Source organism: Numenius arquata, chromosome 10 (assembly GCF_964106895.1).
Source record: "Numenius arquata chromosome 10, bNumArq3.hap1.1, whole genome shotgun sequence".
NCBI classification, from domain to species: Eukaryota; Metazoa; Chordata; class Aves; order Charadriiformes; family Scolopacidae; genus Numenius; species Numenius arquata.
In genome coordinates this window covers 37,242,569-37,265,571 of record NC_133585.1, presented here as the reverse complement: position 1 = coordinate 37,265,571, position 23,003 = coordinate 37,242,569, and the positions used below count along the sequence as shown (strand labels likewise).

General features: G+C 38.9%; 1 protein-coding gene across 4 annotated transcripts in view; it reads right to left on the bottom strand.

Annotated features, from left to right (window-relative positions):
* PRDM5 (PR/SET domain 5) overlaps positions 1-14,523 on the bottom strand; it is an 84,197-nt gene extending 69,674 nt beyond the window's left edge. For all 4 annotated transcript variants that reach the window (XM_074154676.1, XM_074154677.1, XM_074154678.1 and 1 more), the window contains exons 1-2: positions 14,431-14,523; positions 9,250-9,333 (exon numbers count right to left, since the gene is read on the bottom strand). In XM_074154676.1, coding sequence (XP_074010777.1) covers positions 9,250-9,333; positions 14,431-14,523 — 177 coding nt within the window. The remainder of the gene's footprint in view (positions 1-9,249; positions 9,334-14,430) is intronic.
* Positions 14,524-23,003: the final 8,480 nt, after the last annotated feature.

The window sequence follows — 23,003 nt, the reverse complement described above, 5'->3', positions numbered from 1 at the left end:
CAGATCCTGTTTGCCCTCTATGGCCGATTCCTAAATCTATCTATTTCTGCCTACTTTCACATTTCCAGAAGGATCTCAACCTTAACTGGCAATCATTACCAACAGAATACATCCATATCTGAATTCAACTTTTCCACTACCTTTGCCGTTTCCCTTCTCTGTAAACTTACCAGTTGCTCAAACAACTTCCAGCCTGAATTAGTTCTCCACTCCCATCCCACAACTCCATCCTCTTTTTGCTTCTTTATCACCAAATATAACTTTTCTTCTTCATAAAAATTCCAAATCCAGTGGACATGCCTTCATTGCTGTAAACTCTTACTGCCCCACACCAATCCTAAATATTGCAGAAGCTTATAAAACACTTATTGAAAACCATATTCTTCATGTCCCTTTCAAGTCTTCTATGAGTTTGTTTTTTTGGTTTTGGGTTTTATTTTGTTTTCTCCCTTTACCATGGGTAAAATCCATTTTGCCATTTGGATGGAGACATATCTTCAGATCAAGGACCAATATAATTGCATTTATTCATTCCATATATCCTATTTCACAGTTCACTTGAACATCTTTTATATATGCCTCTCTAAAGGAAATTTAAATATGGAGCTTCAATAAATAGCAGTCAGTAAAACTATACTTGGTTTAAGTTTTATCAGAATAGGAGATTATTTCAGCAAACAAATTAGTAGGTAAGGGCTGTACATTATTTAGTAGAAGAAACAAATGTTCAGGTTTTGTTCACTAAATGAAGAAGCCACTTTCAAAAAAGAATTGTGCGCACAAGATATGTTATGTCCATATCAGGAGCCTTTGGATATCATTACAGATCCATACAATTTCTACGACTCTGACAAAAATCTAGCTTACATTGAAAAAAAAAAAAAAACACAAACAGAAATAGAAATAGAAACTTAGTATTAACCAAGTCATTCTTCCCACTTGAAGCAAAGACACACTGCTGAAAAAAATACAGCTGCCACTTTGCCATATAAAAAATGAATCTTGAATCCCCACTGATACAGAAGATAGAAAGCCATGCAAGAAGGTCATACGGCCACACTATTATTCCATGTGATTTATTTCTATAATGAACTTATTTTCTTTTTCATCTGTCAACAAAAAGTATCCAGAGCAGGTATTTCCTACAAGCTAGGGATTTCAGCTGTGTAAGATCAAAATTAGATCGTTTTCATGGTTTTGTATTTAAATTGCTCACATACTTACTATATTTGTTTCTACTAACTGCAATATCATATTTCTTGCTTAAATTACCTAAACATTTAGGATATCATTAGAAAGAAAAAAATTATATTCCATTACAATAATAGCTGGTGACAGCATGCTGTTCTCAGATTAAAACAAAAAACCCTACTGTAGTTCTGCAAACAAATAGAAGTCTTCAAAATTTATTACTGTTCCTCCAAAGGAAGACATCATATCTTAAGGACACATCATGAAATTGTGCCAATATTTCAAACTTTAGAACTTGTTTAACTTTCAAGCACATAGATTAACCACAGTGAAAAGCGTCAAACCTACATATTTAAATGCACCTGGAAACAATATTATCTAACAATAAGCATTGCAATGGTTTTCCCAGAGAGGCTGCGTAGTCTCCATCCTCAAAGATATAGATACTCAAAAGCTGTCCTTGGCAGTTGGCACTAAGTGGCCCTACTTGAGCGGGGAGGGGGTTGGACCAGATGACCTCCAGAGGTCCTTCCAACTTCAGCCATTCTGTCATTCTGTGACTATTCACCAGGGAAAGCATTATTGGAACCATTGTTTTCATTCGGAACACGGGCAGAATGAGTGGAATCAAACCATAAAAGCAAGCTCCAAATTTACACAAAAATACACATTGTATTCACCTCCTGAAAAGCCACTTGCCAAGCAGAAGCGCTGCATTGATTATACAGTAACGATCATCCAGTTCTAAATAGGTAATCCACAGAGCAGAACCTCACTTTGAGTGAAAATGGTTAACATTGCAGATTCACATCTTTGAGCAATTAAAATCAAACTAATGGCTTTGTGATTTAGTTATCAAAGTATGGGTTATAGAAGCCCACCATGTAGGTCCTATACAGGTTTCCATCAGATCTCGACTTGAGTTGGAAAGAGAAGCAACCAAGATCCTATTATAAAAACCATACATTACACTACCTTTTCATCCATTATTCTTCTTCATTTGCTTGATCCTTAAATTATGTAAGAATCATTTATATTCGCTTTGATGATACATGATCATCTCAGTTGTGCTTTCTCAGTCTCTGACAATACATAACAAGATATTGAACACAAAATAAAGACTTAACACATAAGGAAACTATTAATAAAGGAATACAATAAATCCCTTAAAGATGTGTTATATTTTCTATTCCTTTTTTCACCTCGTAAAGAAATAATGCTGCATCAAATACACAGATGTGAGGAAGAAAAGTCAAGAAAACCAGCCAAAACACCGTACTTAATACAGTCTAGACTGGTGACATTTACCACTCCTTTTCTCATTGGTTGCATGGATAGGTGAGTTTCCTAAATGACCAACTGATCTTTAAGCACCATGGCAGTGAATCCCAAACTTAATATTTAAAACAAATAAAAAGACCAACTCTTGCTTTGCAAACATATTTCTTAAAGCCAGTACAAGCTAATCATGGTAGTTAGATGAAATAAACAGGTACACTTTATTCTGTTTAAAATAAGTGCACCTAAATATCATCCATATTGAATTATTAATGAATCAAAATGAAGTTCGGAATATGTCCCAAAGGGTGCTCCCTCCAATAACAGTCCACTGAAGTCCTCAGCCATGCTCCTATCCTACTTTGTGGCATGATCAAAAATCAGTTTAGTTAGGAGATATGTCAACAAATACAAGCTAAAGTGCTTACAGCTTGGTCTGCCTGTAAATCCGTTCTGATATCCAAGGAGACAGGATCAGAGATAGCTGTCACTAAGACAGATGTTGCACTGTAGGCCCACACAATGCTGCTAGCTGCAGCAACAAAGAATTTTCTGTCCTGCATGCCTCCATCCGTGACACTGGAAAGCACGAGAAATATACTGCATAGCTTTATTATCTCCCCCAACCCTGGCAGTCACACCAGCTATACCAGCAATGGAAGAAAATGGGATGACGGTGTCAAGTTGCTTGAGCTCCTCAAGAATCTTAAAGATACTGCAATTTACCTCTCTACACCACCGAACCAGGACTCAGCACCTGGAGCGTCTATTACCAGTGAGCAATGTGACCAGACATGCAGTTACCTTTGATTTGTCATGCTAAATAATTAAGTAGCAATTAGTCTTATATTTAAGTATAGGTAGACTTTGGCATAAGCCTAGAACAAAGCTGATTCAAATTCATGCCTGATAACCCATGGCAAAATCTCTTACACCACCACCCTTGATATAGATTCATAGATTGGTCCAGGCCGGAAGGGATGTCCAAAGGTCATCTGGTTCGACCTCCCCATAGTCAGCAGGGACATCCCCAACTAGACGAGGTTGTCCAGGGCCTCGTCGAGCTTCACCTTGAATATCTCAAGGGAAGGGGCCTCAACCACCTCCCTGGGCAACCTGTTCCAGCGTTCCACCACCCTCAATATGTGGTCATTCACTATAATCAAACACCTAAAACGCATACACATATCCAAAGCATGCACCAGACACAAAAGCACCTCAGACTGAATTATTATGAAGAATTATCTCCTTCAGAATCAATACAAAAGATATCACTGAACTAATTAGTTAAATGCCTTCACAGTAAGATGAAATAGTTGACACTCACTGTTACCACACTGAGAGTTTTACCTCAAGATCGATCAGGACATCATTGAATCATGCCACGTTAACTAACATCATGTCACTGTACAAGTATTTGGAAAAAATGTGCCCCTATTTATTGTATAAGCTACCATATGAAACCCTACACAGGCCTAAATAATGTCTAAGCTGCTTGTAACGCCCATCAACAACATGCACTATTCCATCTGCTAGCCTTTTAGGCTGCAATGAAATTATCTCCAGATTTTCAAAATACATCCAAAGTTGTCATATATGCTACTTCAAAATGCTCATGAGTGCAATTGCAAATGCTCTACCATGCACACCTGGCAAGAGAAGAAGAAAAAGACTTCACTGAAAATAAGCAGATGGTTATCCTTGCTGAAGGCAGTAAACACGCTGTCTGATTTCTGGAAACCATTTTCTAAACATTTATAAATCTAAAAATCTATGTTCATTTGAACAATCACATAAAGAAATGTACTGTTTTCTGCATGGCATTTTTGTGATTACCTGAAAATATGATTTTTATTGTTAATAGTATAGAACAGCTAGATGCAATACTTCTGCATCCTCAGTTTCAGACCTCCATCACAGAGCTCACTCCAGAGCAGAATCTAGTATTTTAACATTGTTGTAGAAACTATTAAAATAGTACTTGCAAAAGAAATCTGAGGTAGCAACTGTTGATTTGCTAACTCACTAAGAACTACTGGGACATAGACAGCATGTAACATTTTTCTTTTATACAGCAATAGTTTTTCATGTTAATGAAGATTCTTTTGTGCATGACATTATTTGATCGTGTCAGAGACAAAACGGTTCAGAAAGCTCATTCCTAGACTTCTGCTAACATTTTATGGAGACTTCATAAGAAGGGCTGAACTTCATTTTCACTGGAAGAATATCCAATCTCCTTAAGCAAATCGTATGTGATCATCTATAGCAAGTTCAGATAGGAATACCTATCGACATGTGCTTTTTAGCATCTTAAATAAAACACATAGCTGAAGATGTGAGGCTAACATTCTCAGTTACTTTCGGGAGCAGACTCTTCTCATCACCAAAATCAGAAGATCATTAAGGTCCCTGTTCCAAAAGTCACTATAATTAATACAAAGTCATACACTAAAGCTTGAGCTAGTCATCTTTATTCATGTTAGAAGATGATTAATGAAATTTAGCTAAATATACAAACTGGTAAGACTATTAATAACTACTTTGGACACCAGTCTATCCCAGTGAGGATTAATTCAACAAAACTGAAAATCTAGGATGCAAACTTGCAACTGAGATAGGCAATCAATGTCTGACTTGTATGGCAAAAATTATTTTAAACGCAACGTGCATAAAATATGCATCCAGATGCATTTGTCTAAGAAATGAGAAAAACAAAAACATTTCTGAAAATCAAACAAAGATTCACACAAAAACATTAAAAGCAAACAGTTTTAAATGTAAATACTATCTGAGGAGCAATGACTGGGAAGGTAGTCTTCATAAAGAAAAAATAAAGACTCATTGCTAAGAACTAAATTTCTAATATTACATTCATCTTGAGAGCAAACACAGAATTCTTCAAATTAAAAGTTATTTTATCATGAAACTCAGGACATAATTTGACTTAATGCCTTGTACGTAAAAGCCTTCCTATGCCAGAACCACATTTGAAAGGCAAGATATCAAAGAGAAAAAAAGAAAAAAAAAGAAAAAAAAAACCACACACCCCACACACCATCATTAGCTTAACATGCTTGACTTCTCCTACCTCAATCCCAAACATTAAAGCTCTGATCCAAAGGTGGTTGTAGCCAATAACAGATTTTCTGTTGCCTTCACTAGTTTTCAGGCAGGCTTATTCAACCAAAAACAACTGTCACTGCCAAAGTGATGAGAGTCAAGTAGTAGAAATGTTAAGTTCATTTAATTTTCTTATTTAAATAAAAATTAACATTAGCTTCCATTGAAAGATTGATTTCCAGCATGTTTCTGTTCTTCTTGGTTTTAACTTAACAACAAAGACAACATAATCTTGGCAGATAGACAGAAACCAAACCTGAAATATGTAACATTCAGCATTACACAGCATATTATATGCCATCCAATCCTGACCGACATTTCTTCATGGTATGTCAGAGTATTTGAAGAAGGACTGTTTTTCCAGCCCTCCCCGTTTTAACATTTGCCAAAGTCATCACCAAAAATATATATGCTTGCCACAATCCAGTAGTAGTGAAACGAATGCCATTTTCTTGGTTAGGCAAAATAAAGAAAAGAAAATGAACAGATATCTTCCCTTGAGGAAGGGAACTTCTGTGAACTTCAATACCTAAAGATTATTCTGTTCTTGCCTTAAAGCACTGCTCTTCCAGTATATACACATAATTTAAAATTGCTATGCAAAGTATACTAATACAGGCCAATGAAGCAGTATTTAATTGAGGTGTTAGTGGGATGCTAAGAATAAGAACAAAATTCTCAATTCGTCACCAGCAACTAGCTGCGTACTTAATTAGCACAACATGCAATTCAGTCTCAGAGATAATGATATGGGGGCTGGAGGATAACAGGAGGGTGGTTTCTTGACAGAAAGCAACCAAGAAAAAGCACAAAGCCATTTGGACATTTTCTCGGTTTTTTATTATTACTAACTATACAGTTACCACAGGCTGGGTTTTTTCCCCTTTCACGTTACTTGTAAATAAAACATTTAGCATGTAGCTCTTTACAAGGATAACAGCAAGATCAAGGATGCTTCCCCACCCAGTCCTCTGGAATCTGTTGAATGAGCAAGTGTAAGCCTTTCAATTCTTCAAAACTTTGCAAGTTACAGGCAGACTAATGGCATTGTGCTATATTTAATTCAAACACAAACTCTAACATCCTCAGAACTTACTTTAACAAAATCACTGGACCAAATACATTTTTTGGGTTCCATGTTTTCTCAAAGACCAAAAGAAAACAGAACGTGTACAATTCTGGCTCAACATGATGTCTTAAAAAAGCTAACTCACAATGCTGGTCTCGAAGAAAAAGGAAGAGCTTGATCAAAACAGACCACATCATAGACCACGACTCCACACAACTAGCAATGCATGTGGTAAACTTCCTCACAGAAAACTATTCCACAAAATTGAAGCTCTGCTCCCAGGCATCACATACCAAGAAAAGAAATGTTCCACTAATGTTCATTTTTACTCGACTTACAAAAAGCCTCTACTATTTAGCCTTCTTTCAAAGGTGTCCTCTCTGAAAAGGCATTTTTTGACTTCCATCAGACTGTGAGGTCAGACTTTAGTGTGCCTTCATCCAATAGTCTTCAAATTAATTATTTTTAATATCTTTGGTACAGCTGACTACACACAAACTTGGCAAGTTGCTGTGACTGCCTCCCACAGTCTCTGGAATAACCATCTACTTGGACGATTCAACTTTTTACTTTCTGCATTCCTGGTCTCGATTTTCAACTTAAGACTACTCTCAGGATGATTTAAATTATATTAGAAAGCTCACGTTCAGATCAACTTCAGTAAACATGAACAACTTGGGTTCAAACATTCAGGAAGTCATAAAACTTGGTATGCAGGAATCTTTTCAAGGGTCTCAAAACTAGGTTACAATAAGATATTATGAAATGGTTTTAGAACAGCTCATAAAAAACTAATTTTCTTATTTGCTGTCGATGAGGTCATATTAGTGTCATCAGTAAATACATGTATTTGCCTTTTATTTTCTGTCTTACAGAAACAGACAAGTCTTGTTTAATCATCAGCAACGAGGCATCTGGAAAATCATATGGCTTTCCAACAAACTTAAAGACCTTCTCATTGCTGTAATCCACCCACCACCCCTTCTGAAACCCTTGTTCTAGCTCCAGTATTTTATTGATTTAAAATAACCTGCAGAAACACCATGAAAAGGCAAGTGAGCCAGGACACGTTAACATGCAGCATATTCAGCAAACATTTGTAATAAAAGCACATTGTATTGTTTTTTTTTCAGCTGTGAACAAAGTAGATGAAACCAGTTGCTCTGAGTATATAACCAAAGGACAGAGGGGAACAAATGAACAAATTGTCCACACCACCTCTCTGGGAAAGGATATTTTGGGCACACCCCTAGATTAAAAAAGTAAAAAAAAAAAAAAAAAAAAGGAAGGGGGAAAATAAAGGCACAGGGATTCACAGACTTGAGTTAACACTCAGCTAGGAATGTTTTGCCACCCACTGTACTTATACTGCATTTGGGTTTAATACGATGGGCTTTTAACATTCTCTCACTCATTGTTCTAGTGTGTAGAATCTATTTATAGTTCTGTTAAGACTGTATCAATACTACCTCTCTTTGTAAGCCGCTCAGCGATGTTAATGCTAGAGTTTTTTTTCAAACAAGCATTTTTTTTTTGTAATAAATGCACAGATAGTGCTTTAAGCTAGATTTCAAGCATAAGGGGTTTTTTTGTACAGTGTAATAGAACATAAAAATAAGACAACCTTCCATCTCTAGCCATTGGAAGGTGAAAAAGTGGAAAATTAGTCCCACTAGTGGGAAATTAGTTTACTTCTCAGTGTAAAACAGGACTAAATAGCATTCAATAGAAACTGTTTGTCGGGGGGGGTGGAAAAAATAAAAAAAGGAAAGGAATTCTGCTCAAAGAACTACAGCAGAAAAGAAGGTTTACAAAGACAGAACAGAAGCACCAAAAGCAGGTGTTTATAACAAGTTGGAAATGCTGTTATTGCAAGTATTTATCAGTTAGTGTAATCTTCTCAACTGGTAAACTCAGACAGATTTTTGCTATAGGCAAACACAGTTATGACAGGAACTAGGACCTAATTACAAGATCTAGTGTATAAACTGCTGTTGCTGCCTAGTATATATGAAAAAGTTAAGAGAAGCCTGGAAACTCATTATGCCTTCATCTGCCCACAGCACCAGGCTTTTATTTCACTAAAGATCTCACAACTACACATTGCATTACAAAGTTGCTAAAATTTAAAAACTTCACTTACACAACTGCCAAGCCCCAGCACAAGTGCCACAGAAGGAAATGTTTTATATTACAGTTGGAGGAAGCTATAAGCTGACACCTGCTGATCAGCATATATCAGTATCTCAGTAACTTACATTCATCTTCCTTTATTCAAATTATTTTAATCCTTTTTTTTTTTTCATTTTCCTATTTTTCAATAATTTCTCACAATGCTGTTATATTTTTGTGTTTTGCTTGACTTGATAGTTTCTAACCAATGAGGTGTGAAAAATATCATTTTAGAGAAGTCAATCCCCCTCCGCCCAAAAAAACCATATTTTACAAGGATCAATAAGTACAAAATCTCACTACAGTATCTTTAAGCTAGGGAAAAAAGAAAATTTAAAAAAAGAATTTGTTACAGTCTAAACTTAATTCTGAGAGCACTTTCTGCTAGGTGTGATGATGTCACTCTAGATACTCACTTCCCACATGAGCCTGCAGTCCGTGTTCTCATCCAGTTCCTGCGGCATTCGCTTCTCCCCTGCAAAGGGGCCAAATTTTTCACCCTAAGGAATAATTATAAGAGAAAAAGTATCAGTGAAAAAAGAAAAAAAGCAAGCAAATTGCTAAACTCCAGCAGAGGTATCATTTTTAGCTGCAAATGGAAAAGGACAGTTTCCCTTTGTCATCCTGCTATATGCCAAGAAGGTGCACATCCTTGAGGGTTCAACTTCAAGCTCATTCCCATTCTTTTCATAGCTTGGAGAAGCTCTTAAACCCATACCTTTTCTCTACACATTTATTTCCCCTTTAGGAAACAGTACTTTATTTTAAATAAGGCTGAAATTTACAATTCAAATTTCTTACATTTCTTATAATATTTTCAGGAAACACCTTGCAATAGACATCCAACTAAAACGTAAAGTACCTGGCAAGCACAAAGTTTACATTAGATTTATTTGCAAGATTATTTGCAACACTACTTTTTGAAGTGCCACAAACCAAAACACTGAATAAATGAGGTCTTGATCATACAGAGAGATTCGTTTAAAAATGTAGGGAGTATGCACGTGTCTATGAATTAATTCAAGCCTTCATAAACAAAATTAAAATGCTATACCACCTGCTAGTCATAACACATGCTGTGAAAGCATCCATTGATATGTTCTTACAAAAGTATTGGGTATTGGTGCTTTTTTCCTTCACAGACGTCACACTAGCAGCAGGGTAAATTACTTAAATAGGACTTTCTTCTTACACAGGCCTAACTTTCCACCGTCGTCCCCAGCCTTGTCCTTATTTGCAGTGACAAGCCCTACAAACCGGAATGCAGAATGGTATGTTTAGGAAGTATTCAGATTGAAAAGCTCTATATACTTTTAAGCATTAGAGATCATAACTATATAACAAAAAGCAACTCTGGTGTTTCTTTACAAATAACAGTATTTTGGCTAATAAAATTCCTGATCTCGTCCACATGCCCCTTCCTCCAGGCACATTCCAGGGTCCCAGAAACAGCCTGCTACATGTTTTCCCTCTTGGCAAGTTTTTACAGGCTGCCTACAGGTAGAGTGGAGAGGAAGAAGTGGAATGGAAAACTTTCAGGATCATTCCTCTTGGAAACAACCAACCAAATAAAAATAAAATCCTTGTATTTAAAATTAAACCTGAAGAAGTAACAAAAAAAGGAAAAGAAAACTGGCATTGTATAACAAGGCAACAGAACTGAGGGGTGATATTTTTAAATGTGCACAAAGAAGATCTCATTAGAAAGAACAGCAAAGCAGAAGGTAAAAAGACAAGAACAGCAGAAGACAACTGGAGACCAAAGCAGTAATGGAGACACAGATATGGGCAGTGATAGCAAAGACCGGCACTATGAGGCTTCACCTCCTTCATTTCTCACTGATCTCCAGACCACCCTTCATTGTTTGCTCGTTTTTGAGGTCAAACTTCCTCCCCTGCCAACTTTACAAATCCTGGGATTTAATACTCAACTTGAAATTTCCTTCTTCTTTTATCTCATCAGCAATGAAGGTGAAAATAGGTCAATACAGTTATACATGTACAGCCATCAATGTTCTCAGCTTATGCTGCGTGCCACCCCAGCAAACATACTGCTGTCTAATACAGGCCATGTAGGTATTACATGGGAGGCAGTTTGCTTAGATTAAGGAGGAGAAAGAGTCAAGATGGTGGTGGAAGAAATCTGCTCTGGAAATGTATGGTCCTACAGTAAAGATAAGGTAGGCCTTCGCTAGAGCAGACACCTCCTGCCAGGCTGAAGTGGCCTTCCCCATTCACTTGAAAGCAGTAAGTAGTTTTGGTGCAACAAGGAAAGCAGCTCACTACGACTGCTGAGGTCTAAGAGAGCTTACAGCTTACAGAATTACACCTGCAGAATCTCTCGTTACTCATACCAATTGTCAAGATGAAAATAAATTTATTGGACTATAATCTAGATTAGGTCTATAGAAAGAAAAAGAAAAAACTCCATCATTTTAATATGGAAATTATTTGAAGGCGTAATGAATAAGGAACCTGAAAAAGCTAGTCTCCCAAACTCACTTCAGCAGCAGAATAACACTTCTTAAGATGACATAAAGAGATTAATTTGTTCCTGAAGTACTTTGGAGGCTGCTACAATGCTCACCTCAGTAATACTTTCATCCTTGCAACCAAAGGATCCCTCCTTTATAAACCACCTATAGTGTTAATTTTACCCATCACTGAAGCACACATCACCTCTGGGATGAAGCACAGCAACAGCTTAATACTGCATACTGACTCAAAACAAGAAACACCATACATCATTCTTAATCTTAGCTACTCCAAACCAATAAACCTCTACTGCAATATTAAGACGTTCTAGAAGCTCAAAACAATAGCAAAAGCAAAAGGCAGGATGTCCACTTCTAAATGTAAAGTAAATGTAATATGGCCAATAGGTAATTCAGACTTCTAAGCACTTTCTACAGTTTCTCAAATTTGGAGAAAAAGCAGAAATTAGAGACAGTAAAACCTGATGTCCTGGAACACAAAGGTCCATGAGGATAATTGTAATTATTCATTTAGCCTTTTAGAGCATTTTCTTCATACATATATATATATATTTATTAGTCCCAGTTCATAAACATGCTGTCATATGCCAATACATATTGATCAAAAATATAGCAAGACTTCAACTTCCTCTCTGATCAATAAAAGCAAGGCATACAACACAGTCTGAAATCAACCACAGAAGTGATCCAAGATATGAAAGAGACACCATTCAAGTGTTAATAAAGCAATTTTCAACAGTTGCTGTCAAGAAAGCAGCAGTGACTAATCTTCTTCCAGATGCAGCAAAACACTGAGAAATATAGTGGCTGTCTGATGATTCCACCAAGGGCCTTACGATACCAATGCTGTAACCAAAGGCCAGATGTTGGAGAAAAGAAATTACAAGCAAATCACAAGTTTTGTTAAGGTAACAAAACAAAACAAAAAAGTTTCCACCTTTTATGATTACAGACAAAAACTTGAAAACACAGCATAATGCCTGAAGGAACAAAAGCAGATGGCAGACAACAGCAGTTCAAAACATGTTATTACCAAAAAAACTTTGCTAACAGCAGAATTTTTAGAGGTCTGCTTCATGATTACTTAGCACTTGGAGAGTTGGTACTGAAATTTCTCATTATAAGATCATCTGAAATGTGTTTGACTTCCAGTTAAGACAACCGCAGTTGTGTGATAGCAATACAAGAGAATTGTGCAGTGTTTCCTACTCAGCAACATAGATCTTGCTTCACAATTAAGTGTCATATGCAAAACCTCTTCCCAAACCCAAAACCCCAAGGAATGCTTTAACAGCTCTTAGCTACTCTGTATCACAGCCATGAAGTGTAGTACTGATACCTCATTACTGGACAGGAGGACATTGAGAGCACTTCAGGTATGATATTTCTTTCCATAGAAAAAAGCAACACACAGTCCGGCTATATCCAACATATCATCCGTGTTATTTACACACCCACTCTTCCCTGAACAGCCGCGGTGACACATGGTGCTTAGGTCTCCAACCCTTTTTAGTAATACCTGTTTCAACCACTGCCCACAGAGCGACTCAAGAGCTGGTTCTTCAGTCTGTCAAAGAGCAAAGCCCGCCTGTCAGACACATACTTCTAGTCAGGGCTTTGCATACCACAATTGTCTATGCTACCAGCACAGAGGATTCACTGCTAAAGGACAAGCCTGTCACAAACACTGTCACCAGACACTGCTAATACAAATAGATCTTACTACAACTGCCTCTGCTTTTACCTTCTGCATTCCATAGATATATATATGTCACACTTGCAACATTTCAGTTTTGCTAGGATGTCTTGTATGATGCACTCACAATGGCAGAGCTGCACAGGCTGAGCTCTGTCAGAATATACTTTGCCTGTATAAAGAGAGTTCAAAAGCAATGTGTAGTAATTCAGGCAAGAAAACACTCTCTTTTTCCTAGCATGCTGTTCTAATGGTTCAATTGACAACAGTGTAAAGAAAGGGGGGGTCAGACCCTGAACTGACATTCAGAATTAATATTGGCATACAGATGATGATTTCCATGAGCTTCACTCTAGCCCTCGCTCGGTTTCATAATCCAGGGATTAATACATGCTAGTAGTGTACAACCTTCCTTGCTGTGTGAACTCCCAAAGTTTTCAAATGGAAGTTCAGAACCTCAGTGGAAGAAATTTACATCAAGTGGTTTAAAACTGTTCTCCTTCCCCCCTCCATTAACACTCAGGGACACCTTAAAACTGAGAGACCCCTACCTCATGGTGTCTAAGCCTTGTTGATGAATCCACTGAAAAATCAGGCAGCCCTCCCAGCCTGCTCAGAGCCAAAACCAGGAGAAAGACAGAAAGCAAAACATACAGAATACATAGAAGTGTATGCTAACACAGGGTTCATAACTTCAGGTATGCCTTTGTTCTAACAAGGCACCTGGATAGTTATAATTGGGGTTTCAGATAATCAAGAAACTTTCAATTCAATTGCCAGGTGTCCTGGTTGGGGTATGTGAGACCTGCAGTTCAGCTGAATCCCATCTTCCACAGGCCTAGCTTTATCATCCCGAAATGAGGAACTGAACCACCCACCCCACCGAGCTCTGAGAGGAGGGAGGCGGCAGGAGCGGGCGGGTACCCCCGAGGGGCATGGCCGTCCGAGGCCAGGCCATAACCCAGGCGGCAGCCCCGTCCGGAGACGCTCTACCCTCAGAACAGTGCCAGAAACATAAACCAAGTTTAAAAACAAAAGCGGGGGAAACAAAAAACAAACAAAAACCCCAAAACAAAACAAACAAACAAACAAACAAAAAACACCACAGAGAAAATCCTCCAGCGACCCCGCCGGGCTAGCCAGCGGCCCGGCCCCGCGCTCCTTCCCCGCCCCGGCAGGCTCCCTTTTACCGGTGGGAGGGGGCGGGAGGTGCCTCCCCTGAGGAGAGAGAGCCCGGGCGGACGGAAGCGGAGGCAGCGCCGACAAAGCGGGGCTGAGGTGAAGTCGGAGCGCGGCCGGCCGCCGGAGAGGGGCGGAGAGGCCGCCCCACTCTCCTGTGAGACGTGGCAGCCGCTCCCCGCCGGGCCGGGCCAGGCCGTTAGCCCGCTCGCCCGGCCATCACCCACCTTTTTGACTCTGCGGGCCGTGTAGAGCCCCATCCCGTCCTGCACTTTTGACGACTTCAGAGCAAACCTATCCGGCACATACATGCCCAGCATTTTGCACCGGACTCGCCCCGCCGCTTGCTACCGGGGAGGAGGATTACCGGGGACTTCCATCCCACCGGGAATGAGAAAGAGAGACCGGGGAAGGGGGGCAGGAAGAGGGGCTGGTTGCGGGGCTTTCCCGGCTCCTGAGGAAGAGGGGAGGAGCCAGGCCGCAGGCGAGGCCCCCGCCGGGCAGCGGCGGGACGGGCCGGGGCGGAGCGGAGCAGCGGCGGGACGGGGCCCGTCTGGCCGTGCTCGGGGGCTTCGCGCCGTCGAGGGGTTTGTTTAATCGCGTCGTGTAAATGTCGTGACAGGAAATACGAGGCCTTTGGGTTTCTGACACGCCCGGCTGCCGAGGTCTGGCCCCAGCCGTACGTTCCAGCGCGGGGCCGCCGCGCTGGCGGCCTGGCATGTCGCCGCGGTCTAACGCACAAGCGGCCTGCTCTACAGAGAGGCATAAAGTGAATTCCTCACCTGTCGGTTAGCTTTTGTTTCCAGAGCAAATGGCTCTTCATTGCCCAGTCTCGGCCTTGTGGTCCAGCACAGTTCTGATGATCGGCCTCTTGTCGGAGGGCTGGTCTTTCCCTCGGGTTTCTGCAGTGGCGCAACCAACACGCCGGTGTGAGAGGAGAGGGGCGAGCAGCTGTGGTGGGACTGGCCACAGAGACCAACGGCAGGTGCTCTCCCTCACCTCTGTTTCCAAGGAGAGGAGAGAGGCTCCAAAAACTGAACTGCTTTAATAAAATAAAAAGAAAATAATGAAATAGATACAAAACTGTATCAAGCTCCCAGGATGACAGTCACATCACTGGCAGGCACCGGGAAAGTCCCAGACTGGACTCAGCGATGGATGTGAACTGGATGCCACATCTGGATTCAGGAACGCACAGATTGGGATCAAAGCAGATGAACAGAGTCCTCCTCAGATAACGATCATTGAAGAAAGAGACCTGACCCTTTGATCCCTCAGCTTTTATACTGAGCATGATGCAGATGGAATGGAATACCCCGTTAGTCAGTTTTGGGTCACCTGCCGTGTCTGCTCCTCCCCACAGGTGTGACCCTTTACACTCTGCCACTTCCAACCCTCCAACATGGCACACAACGTTAGCTGATCTTGGCTGCGATAGCAGTAAGTATAAGCAAGAGCCTCTCTGCATACCATTCTTTGGCATAATTTACAAATAATCAAGTCTTATCATTCTGAGAACAAACAGTGTCTCCACAACATGCTGTTAATTTCAGAGAGTTCAGTTAGTTAGAAGAGGATTTACTTTAGCTAAAAAGTGAAATGACTGAACAGAAAATTGGTTCTGTTTTACCTTAAACAAGGATATCAAATTAGAATCAAATCAAAATTGATTGTGAAGCCCAACAGAGGCAGCTGGGCTTCACCCTGTCACAAAAATACAGTGTTGTGTTTGGTTTTTTGTTTGAAGAACTGGTACCTCTGGAGGTATTTAAAAGACAGGTAGACATGGTGCTGGTGCTTAAGGGAATGGTTTAGTGGTGGTTTTGGCAGTGTTAGGTTAATGGTTGGACTCAATGATCACAAAGGTCCCTTCCAACCTAGACGATTATATCTGCTGGTACTTACAGGTAAGACTGCTTAAGAGAACAGGGGTATTCTCACCAGAAGCAATACTCAAGCACATTTCAATGCTATGTAACACTTTCTGTGAGCACTGTTTTCTCACATATCACTCAGATTTATCATCATTGTTTTTGTATTGGAGGAATGGGTAAATGTAGATTTAGATTCACTTTTGAAAACATAATCCTTCACTTTTAGGGATCGTTTGAGGGAACTCAGATGAAATTCCAGGAATTTAGCAACCCTAAAGGAACCCAAACATAATACTGTTTTTGTCTAAAGAGTAACATCCTCTATATTCTTACAACACGTCCATCAGGGACGTTGTATTCTGACTAATACCACGCACAAATTACTCTGAACAGGGAGAAAGAATTTACACTTCAGCAGGTTGCTAACATCACACCAGTACTCTTTTTCATAAAAGTGCAATATTCAACACAGAACTTCTTCTAGAAAGCTGATTAATTTCGATTGGGTTTTCAGCCCACATCATACATATTGTTGCTCTCTAAATTGAAGTAACGTTGTAGTTAGAAAAGGGATTTGGTTACTTCTGATTATGCAGTTAAAAGCACGTATGAAGACGTGAGGCAAGCAGAGGGAAGAGGAAAAACCTGAAAAAATGTTATACTTATGGTAGATATCATAAAGCTTTTAAAAAAAATCTTAACAAAGTTAATGTATATAGTGCTGTATGATATCATTCAATATAAGAGCAACTGCTGTGGTAAATTAGATGAGGCCCTCACTTTGACCAGAAAAACAAAAGGAAGAGAGAATCCAACAACATGGTTGGAAGAATGTCTTTGGCAAAAACAATCAGACACACAGGTTTTGCACCTAGATTGATAGGCTGGACACTGACTGATAATTCAGTAGAAAATAAAAAGAATAAAAATGGTGTATCTAAATCTGTGTAAGAACAAACTCTAACTCCTCAAATTCACTGAACAGAGAGGAATTAAGTTGCCTGCAGCAACTGCTTCAGTTTTAAGAGTAAGAACAAAATTTAACTATTCTTATAATTAAGATCCAACTCCAAAGCTTCCATACGCATAATTGAACATAGTTAATATTTTTGTAGACTAGAATACTTTCTTGAATGGAGGCCAATCTGTCTTAATATATATCAGATTAAAATGTTAGTATCACTTTCCCTGTCTCTAATCTTTTCCAAGGACTATGAATATTTTAAAATCACTTTCCACTTTATGAAGGCCCCAGTATCTTTCTCTTCAAAAAAACCCAAACTTGAGGGTGCTTCATTTTGAACTTTAAAAGATCATATTTAACTTCATATATAAGAATCATACAGCATAATTTGCAATGCATTTACATGTTTTGTTTGTAAGCTCTTGAAATACTGAAGACTGATTATTTTCATAAACTACATCCGTTATTATTCCAGCATGAAATGCTGTTACTATATCCCATTCAGTTTAAACAAAATAGCAAAGTTGGTGTAGCACTGGACAAAACAGATGCCAGCCTCTGCTTTTGTAGCGTAATGGGTATTGTGACATTAATCGGATATTCACAACTGCCCAGCCACCCGTGCCAGCATAAAGCTGACAACTGCTACTCAAGCAGACACGTATGCTACAGCTCTGTTCTATTTTGTCCTAGCTGCTGTTTCAAGGAGGGTGAGGTCTGAAAAGTCCAAATGAATCAAATCGGACAGAACAAAGATGAAAGACAGATCATCGTGCTGAATGTATGTTGATCACTAGTCAATGGCAAGTTTTGTATTTGTAACTGTGTTTTGTATTTGGTACATATGTACCATATGTGCATATAGCCTCTTGTTTGTAGTGAACAAAATTGATTGCAGAACACACGTATGCCAGTATCACCTTCAGCTGAAGATGCAGCATACACTAGTGAAAGGAATTTTCTTGCTGACATAGCTAAATCATCTGTAAAGTGACCAACTGAAACAGTGAATACACACTTGTTATAGTTGCAGCAGGTACACCAGGGGTTGCTGGGGTAGCTGGCAGCAACTTGGGAGCATGAAGAAGTCAACCGTGCAACACAACTGCACTGACAGAGCTTCTCAGTGCTGACCAAGTCCCAGAATCGTGAACCACGAATCCCTAGTACCCAGGCACAAAGCAGCACTTCAGGGCTCTCTACACACACACAAGCAGCCACCAGATAGCGTAGATAGCTTTCTACTGTCTTAATAGAGACTGTTGAACAAAATGCAGGAAAAACTTCTGTCAGCCCATTTTCCCAGAGGCTGAGAAGTATGCCTTGCTGTGGGCCTTCCAAAAGCAGGTTTTTTAGTCTCTGCATCATGATCCACATTGACCCATTGATTTCTTCTCAGAAGGTCACTGCCAAACAAAGAGTATCATCTGCACTAAATATTTCAGCAGGTCATATCTATCCTGTACAATTAAATCACCACCCTTTCCCACACTCACTGGCTTTCTTTTTTCAAGTTCCCCACTCATAAGCAACAGAAACACCTGCTCAGGTAATTTTCTTTGTTCTGTTTTCAAGTATTCCTTTCTTGGCACTTGCACTAAAACAGGTACAATTGAAGGGAGCGTGACAATCAATCCAGGAATGTTTGTGCTCACAGAAACAACCAACTTCATTGCCAAAATGCTGTCTAGGTGGCTTAACTGAACTGAGGTGTAGCACTCATGCTCTAAAACAACGTCTGAGAAACTGGGTTGTGTGCACAACTTGGACAAAAGATCACATGCAGAAACCACACTCACCCAGAGAAAACACAAATGACTTCTCTGAGAGTCCTTAGCCCAGATTAATGACAACACTCTCATTATGCCATGGAGCTGATCTACCACAGCTAGGCTAAACAGCGGTAGATATTGTTCCAAAAATAGGAGAAAAGTAGCATTGATATGTACACAAGATAGGTTAGTTATTATTTCCTATAATTAAGAATAGACATACTCAATAAGGTCCTGCAAGATTTCAAATATCCATTTTCTCTTTAGCCACAGTCCTGAAAAGTGGACTGTAAAGAGGATCCAGTGTGAAGCAGATTCTGAAGATGAAAACGTACACAGGCTTTACCTTGTATTGCAAACAGGAATTAATCCAGAGTATTAAAAAAAAAAAACCCAACACTGTTGAACTGACAGTATGAAATTATATGGAAAGCGGGAAATCTTAAAAACAACCCAGATATGTGAAAGCTGAGTGAGTCCTTTCCTCTTCCTGAGAGAACATGGAGTTTGTAAGGAAATCTAAAAGTGGACAAGATTCATGTTTTCAGTTCTACTGCACATAATGCACTTGATTTTTATTATAAAGCACACTGGCATGTACACGAGCATATTCACTATTTGAGATACATAAAATACATTTCAATTAACACAGCTAGGAGTTTTAAAGTTGGAATAAAGGACTTTTCAAACTTGACACCAGTCACTGAACAAGCTTCAAACACAGAAGTTTTTTTCTTTTTTCTTTTTTTCATGGAGTAGGAGTATTTGGGTTGGGTTTTTGATTTCCCCTATAAGCTAAAAAGATGCTTGTACCATGCCAGCATAAGGCTTCAGGAAAAGTCTCAGAGGCAAGTTTCATCATTCTTTCCCAGATGCTACTATAATTTGCAGGGTTTCTGCTTTACCTTCTTCACTGCAGTGTTAATTATTTCATGTACACAATTGTCATGTTTTGTTTCCTAGTGTTAAGGTAACCTCATCCCTTCTGTTTTGCATTCTTAATTCACTGCATATACTTCAGCTGCTATCTACAAAATAATGAAAAATATGTCAAGAAATATAGGGACAACTGGGTTCCATTTTTATTGGCCTAATTCTTTTAAGAAAAATGCTTTGATAGTTTTAGCATTCACTTCAACTGAACCAGTTGGATGAACTGTTGGGGAATCAAAAAAATCTGAGGATTACACCTCAAGTAAAATAATTTATTCTGAAATAACATATTAAATAAAACCCACATTTTGATGGTAATCTTAACCAAATAGCACAGTAGAGAAATAATAATGAAGCACAAGTAACAAATAAAATTATTATGAAGCATAACACACAATGTTGTAAACTGTCGTAAACTTAACACAGAGAAAGTTTGATATTCTTAATTCCTTCTTCCATTATCTTCTTATATAAAGGTACCATCAATATTTGTATAGTAGGTCATATACATGTTATCTTGCAAACTACTTCAAACTGACTCAACAGAGGATGCCCTTCATACATATTACTTTCCTGTAGTTCTGCTTTTTACTTTCTTAATTGCTTGGTCATACATTGAGTTAGTTATGCTTAGGTTAATATGGAGCTATAAAGCTTTCTATGGCCTATCCTAGGGCACATCCAAAGCCTGCACAATGCTAAGCAGTTGAAAAAATCTCATCCGTCCTCAAAGAGCAAACATTGAGCTATAATTCATTTGCAGTCTAGCACTGAGAAACTGAACGTGCTGACCCACTGCTTCTATGTTGCTCCATAGATGCTCATTTGTAACTACATGGAACGCTAAGGAGAAACACAAGGGCATCCAGCAGCCTTCAGATTTGAAGGCTAATGGTGTCAAGAGCTATTTACATAACTTCCTTGGGAAGAGAAAAAGGTATTTTCAGAAGAAAGTTCTTATGTAGTCATGGAAGCTGCTGTGCCCCAAATGAAATTCCATGGCAGGAATCCACGTGTAGTAACAAACAAAATAATTACAAGAGTTGCTTGTCTGGAGTTACAATACTTGTTGCAACATCATACCAGAAGCACATATGATACTCCCTCTACCCGAGGAACGTTAATTAAGGGTGTTACTTAATAAGTTAACATGTCACATTTTAAGAAACAAAAAGATTTAAGACAAAAATAGTCTTCAAGATTCCAGAAGTAAACATGCCAGCCACTGAAGTATCCAGCAGCTTAGAAGGAAAATGTGTTCTCCAGAAGAAAGGATGGCTTTTCATAGCCTTTCATCTTGTTTAGATGATGTAGTATGATCCCTAAAGGTTTTCAGGGACTTCACATTTCTTTTCTCCCTCCTCCTGCCCCTCGGGCAGTTGGACTGAAATGAGAGGCACATGTTTTTTTCTATCCTTTTAAGAGTTCCCTGCATCCTTAAGTATTAGAATATTAGTTTTTGCAGTATCTGTAGCAATACCAGAATTTGATTCTGGCAGCTGACAGATCTGAGAAAGAGTGTTATTCAAGATAATGGCTCCCCCTTCCTATCTTGTACATTCTGTGGTCCACAAAACATTTCTGCACTGCAGATTAATCAAGTTTGCAGCTACTGCTTTGAGAACTTCCTTCCTGGGGATCTACATATCTCCTTTCCAACCCCATCCACTTCCTCTTAACCTGGTAAGATTAGGAGCAACATTTAAAAAAAATAATCTTTAGCTTACCTGGATTGTACCCCATTTGCAGGACACTTACAATAGTCAGACTATTTCCTCTTTATTCATGTATATCTGCATGTTTCCAGTGTGCAAATAACGTTTAGCTTTGACCAGGTATGCAAAGGTTTCAATCAGATATTTCCCTGGAATTTGCCAAGCCCATTTCTCTGACTAGGTACAAGGTCATTAACTTTGTATAGGATCATTGTTCTTTTTTCATTGTAAATGACTTCCCAGACCTTCTACACTGCAATATCTGGACCAGGATGGAGAAAGAGCTTTGCACTTTCTGATTTTGCATGGAAGTTTTTGGGAAGCAAAGGTTTCAGCTTGTCTAATGACAGAATCTGAAGGGAAGATGGGAAGAGGGATAGCATACACACCTCAAGATTTTTTGTTCTTTTCTTAGTTGTATGGAGTTCAGCCTAAAAAAATATTTTTTTTACTATTCCATTGCCCAAAGAAAATAACTAATATATGTGGCAAAAACCTTCCCCTTCTTTAAAGCCAGTAACAGCAACTATGATACACAATGCTGACAAGCTGAATACGAAACCATATTGCTTTAGTCCATGCAGCACGCCAGCGCATGCAGACACAATGACTCTTCTATTGCTTCTGAAAACAAACCCAAGAAGTGTGATACTCTCAAATGAAATCTTTAGAAACAGAAGCAGCAAATTAACTAGCAGAGCTTAGTAAGAGTTGTGTACATGCCTTTAAAGTCTGTCCTTGCTTTGGGGACAATGGCTGCCTTGCTACTAGTAGTCACCAGGCACAGTGACTCTTAAGTACCTGGAACAAATTGTGTTGACATTGAGCCAACTTAAACCATGTTATACTACCACCTAAAATCTCAATCTCTTAGATCTAAGACAACCTACTTTCCGAGAAAATTAAATGTGCCTTTTGTAAATATGACAGTAAGCCCCATATACTCAGTGTCGCGGGGTTTTTTTCCAGTTCTAACAGTGTTTGTTTTGTCTGTATTTTCTAGAGATCTGAAAAACTAAGTTATTCTTTCTCTAATGCACTTTGATTTGCTGAGAAAAATTCCTTTCAGAGCTATTTTTAAGGACTGCTTTCTTTATTTGTGGCTTGTTTTTTCTACACTGATTTTTTCAGAGCTTTCTGAACTCAGTGAACATTTCAACCTAAAAAATTATTCCCCCACCAAATCTCTCTTCTAGTCAATGCACGGCTGGCATTTTGGTTCTTCTGTAAATGAATACAGACTTCTTGTGATGTGATACTCAAGGTCATGCAAAGCAATAGATGGTAAGATTAGTTTTTAACTTATGTCTCTTTCTTTGCTTAAATGTAGAGAGTAGTTACTGTCGAAGTTTCTTTCTTAGATATTTGAAGTTCTGGAAGTTAGCTCCAGGATTTCAGAATTAAGACTTTTTTCCTCCCTCTTTTAAAAGATTAAAATATATATGTGTTTGCATTTCTGTTCCCAAGCTGACTGCATGTTAATTGTTTGCTCATATTGTTTCAGAGTTTTTTTAACTAGGGTTAAAACAAAATTCTTAAGAC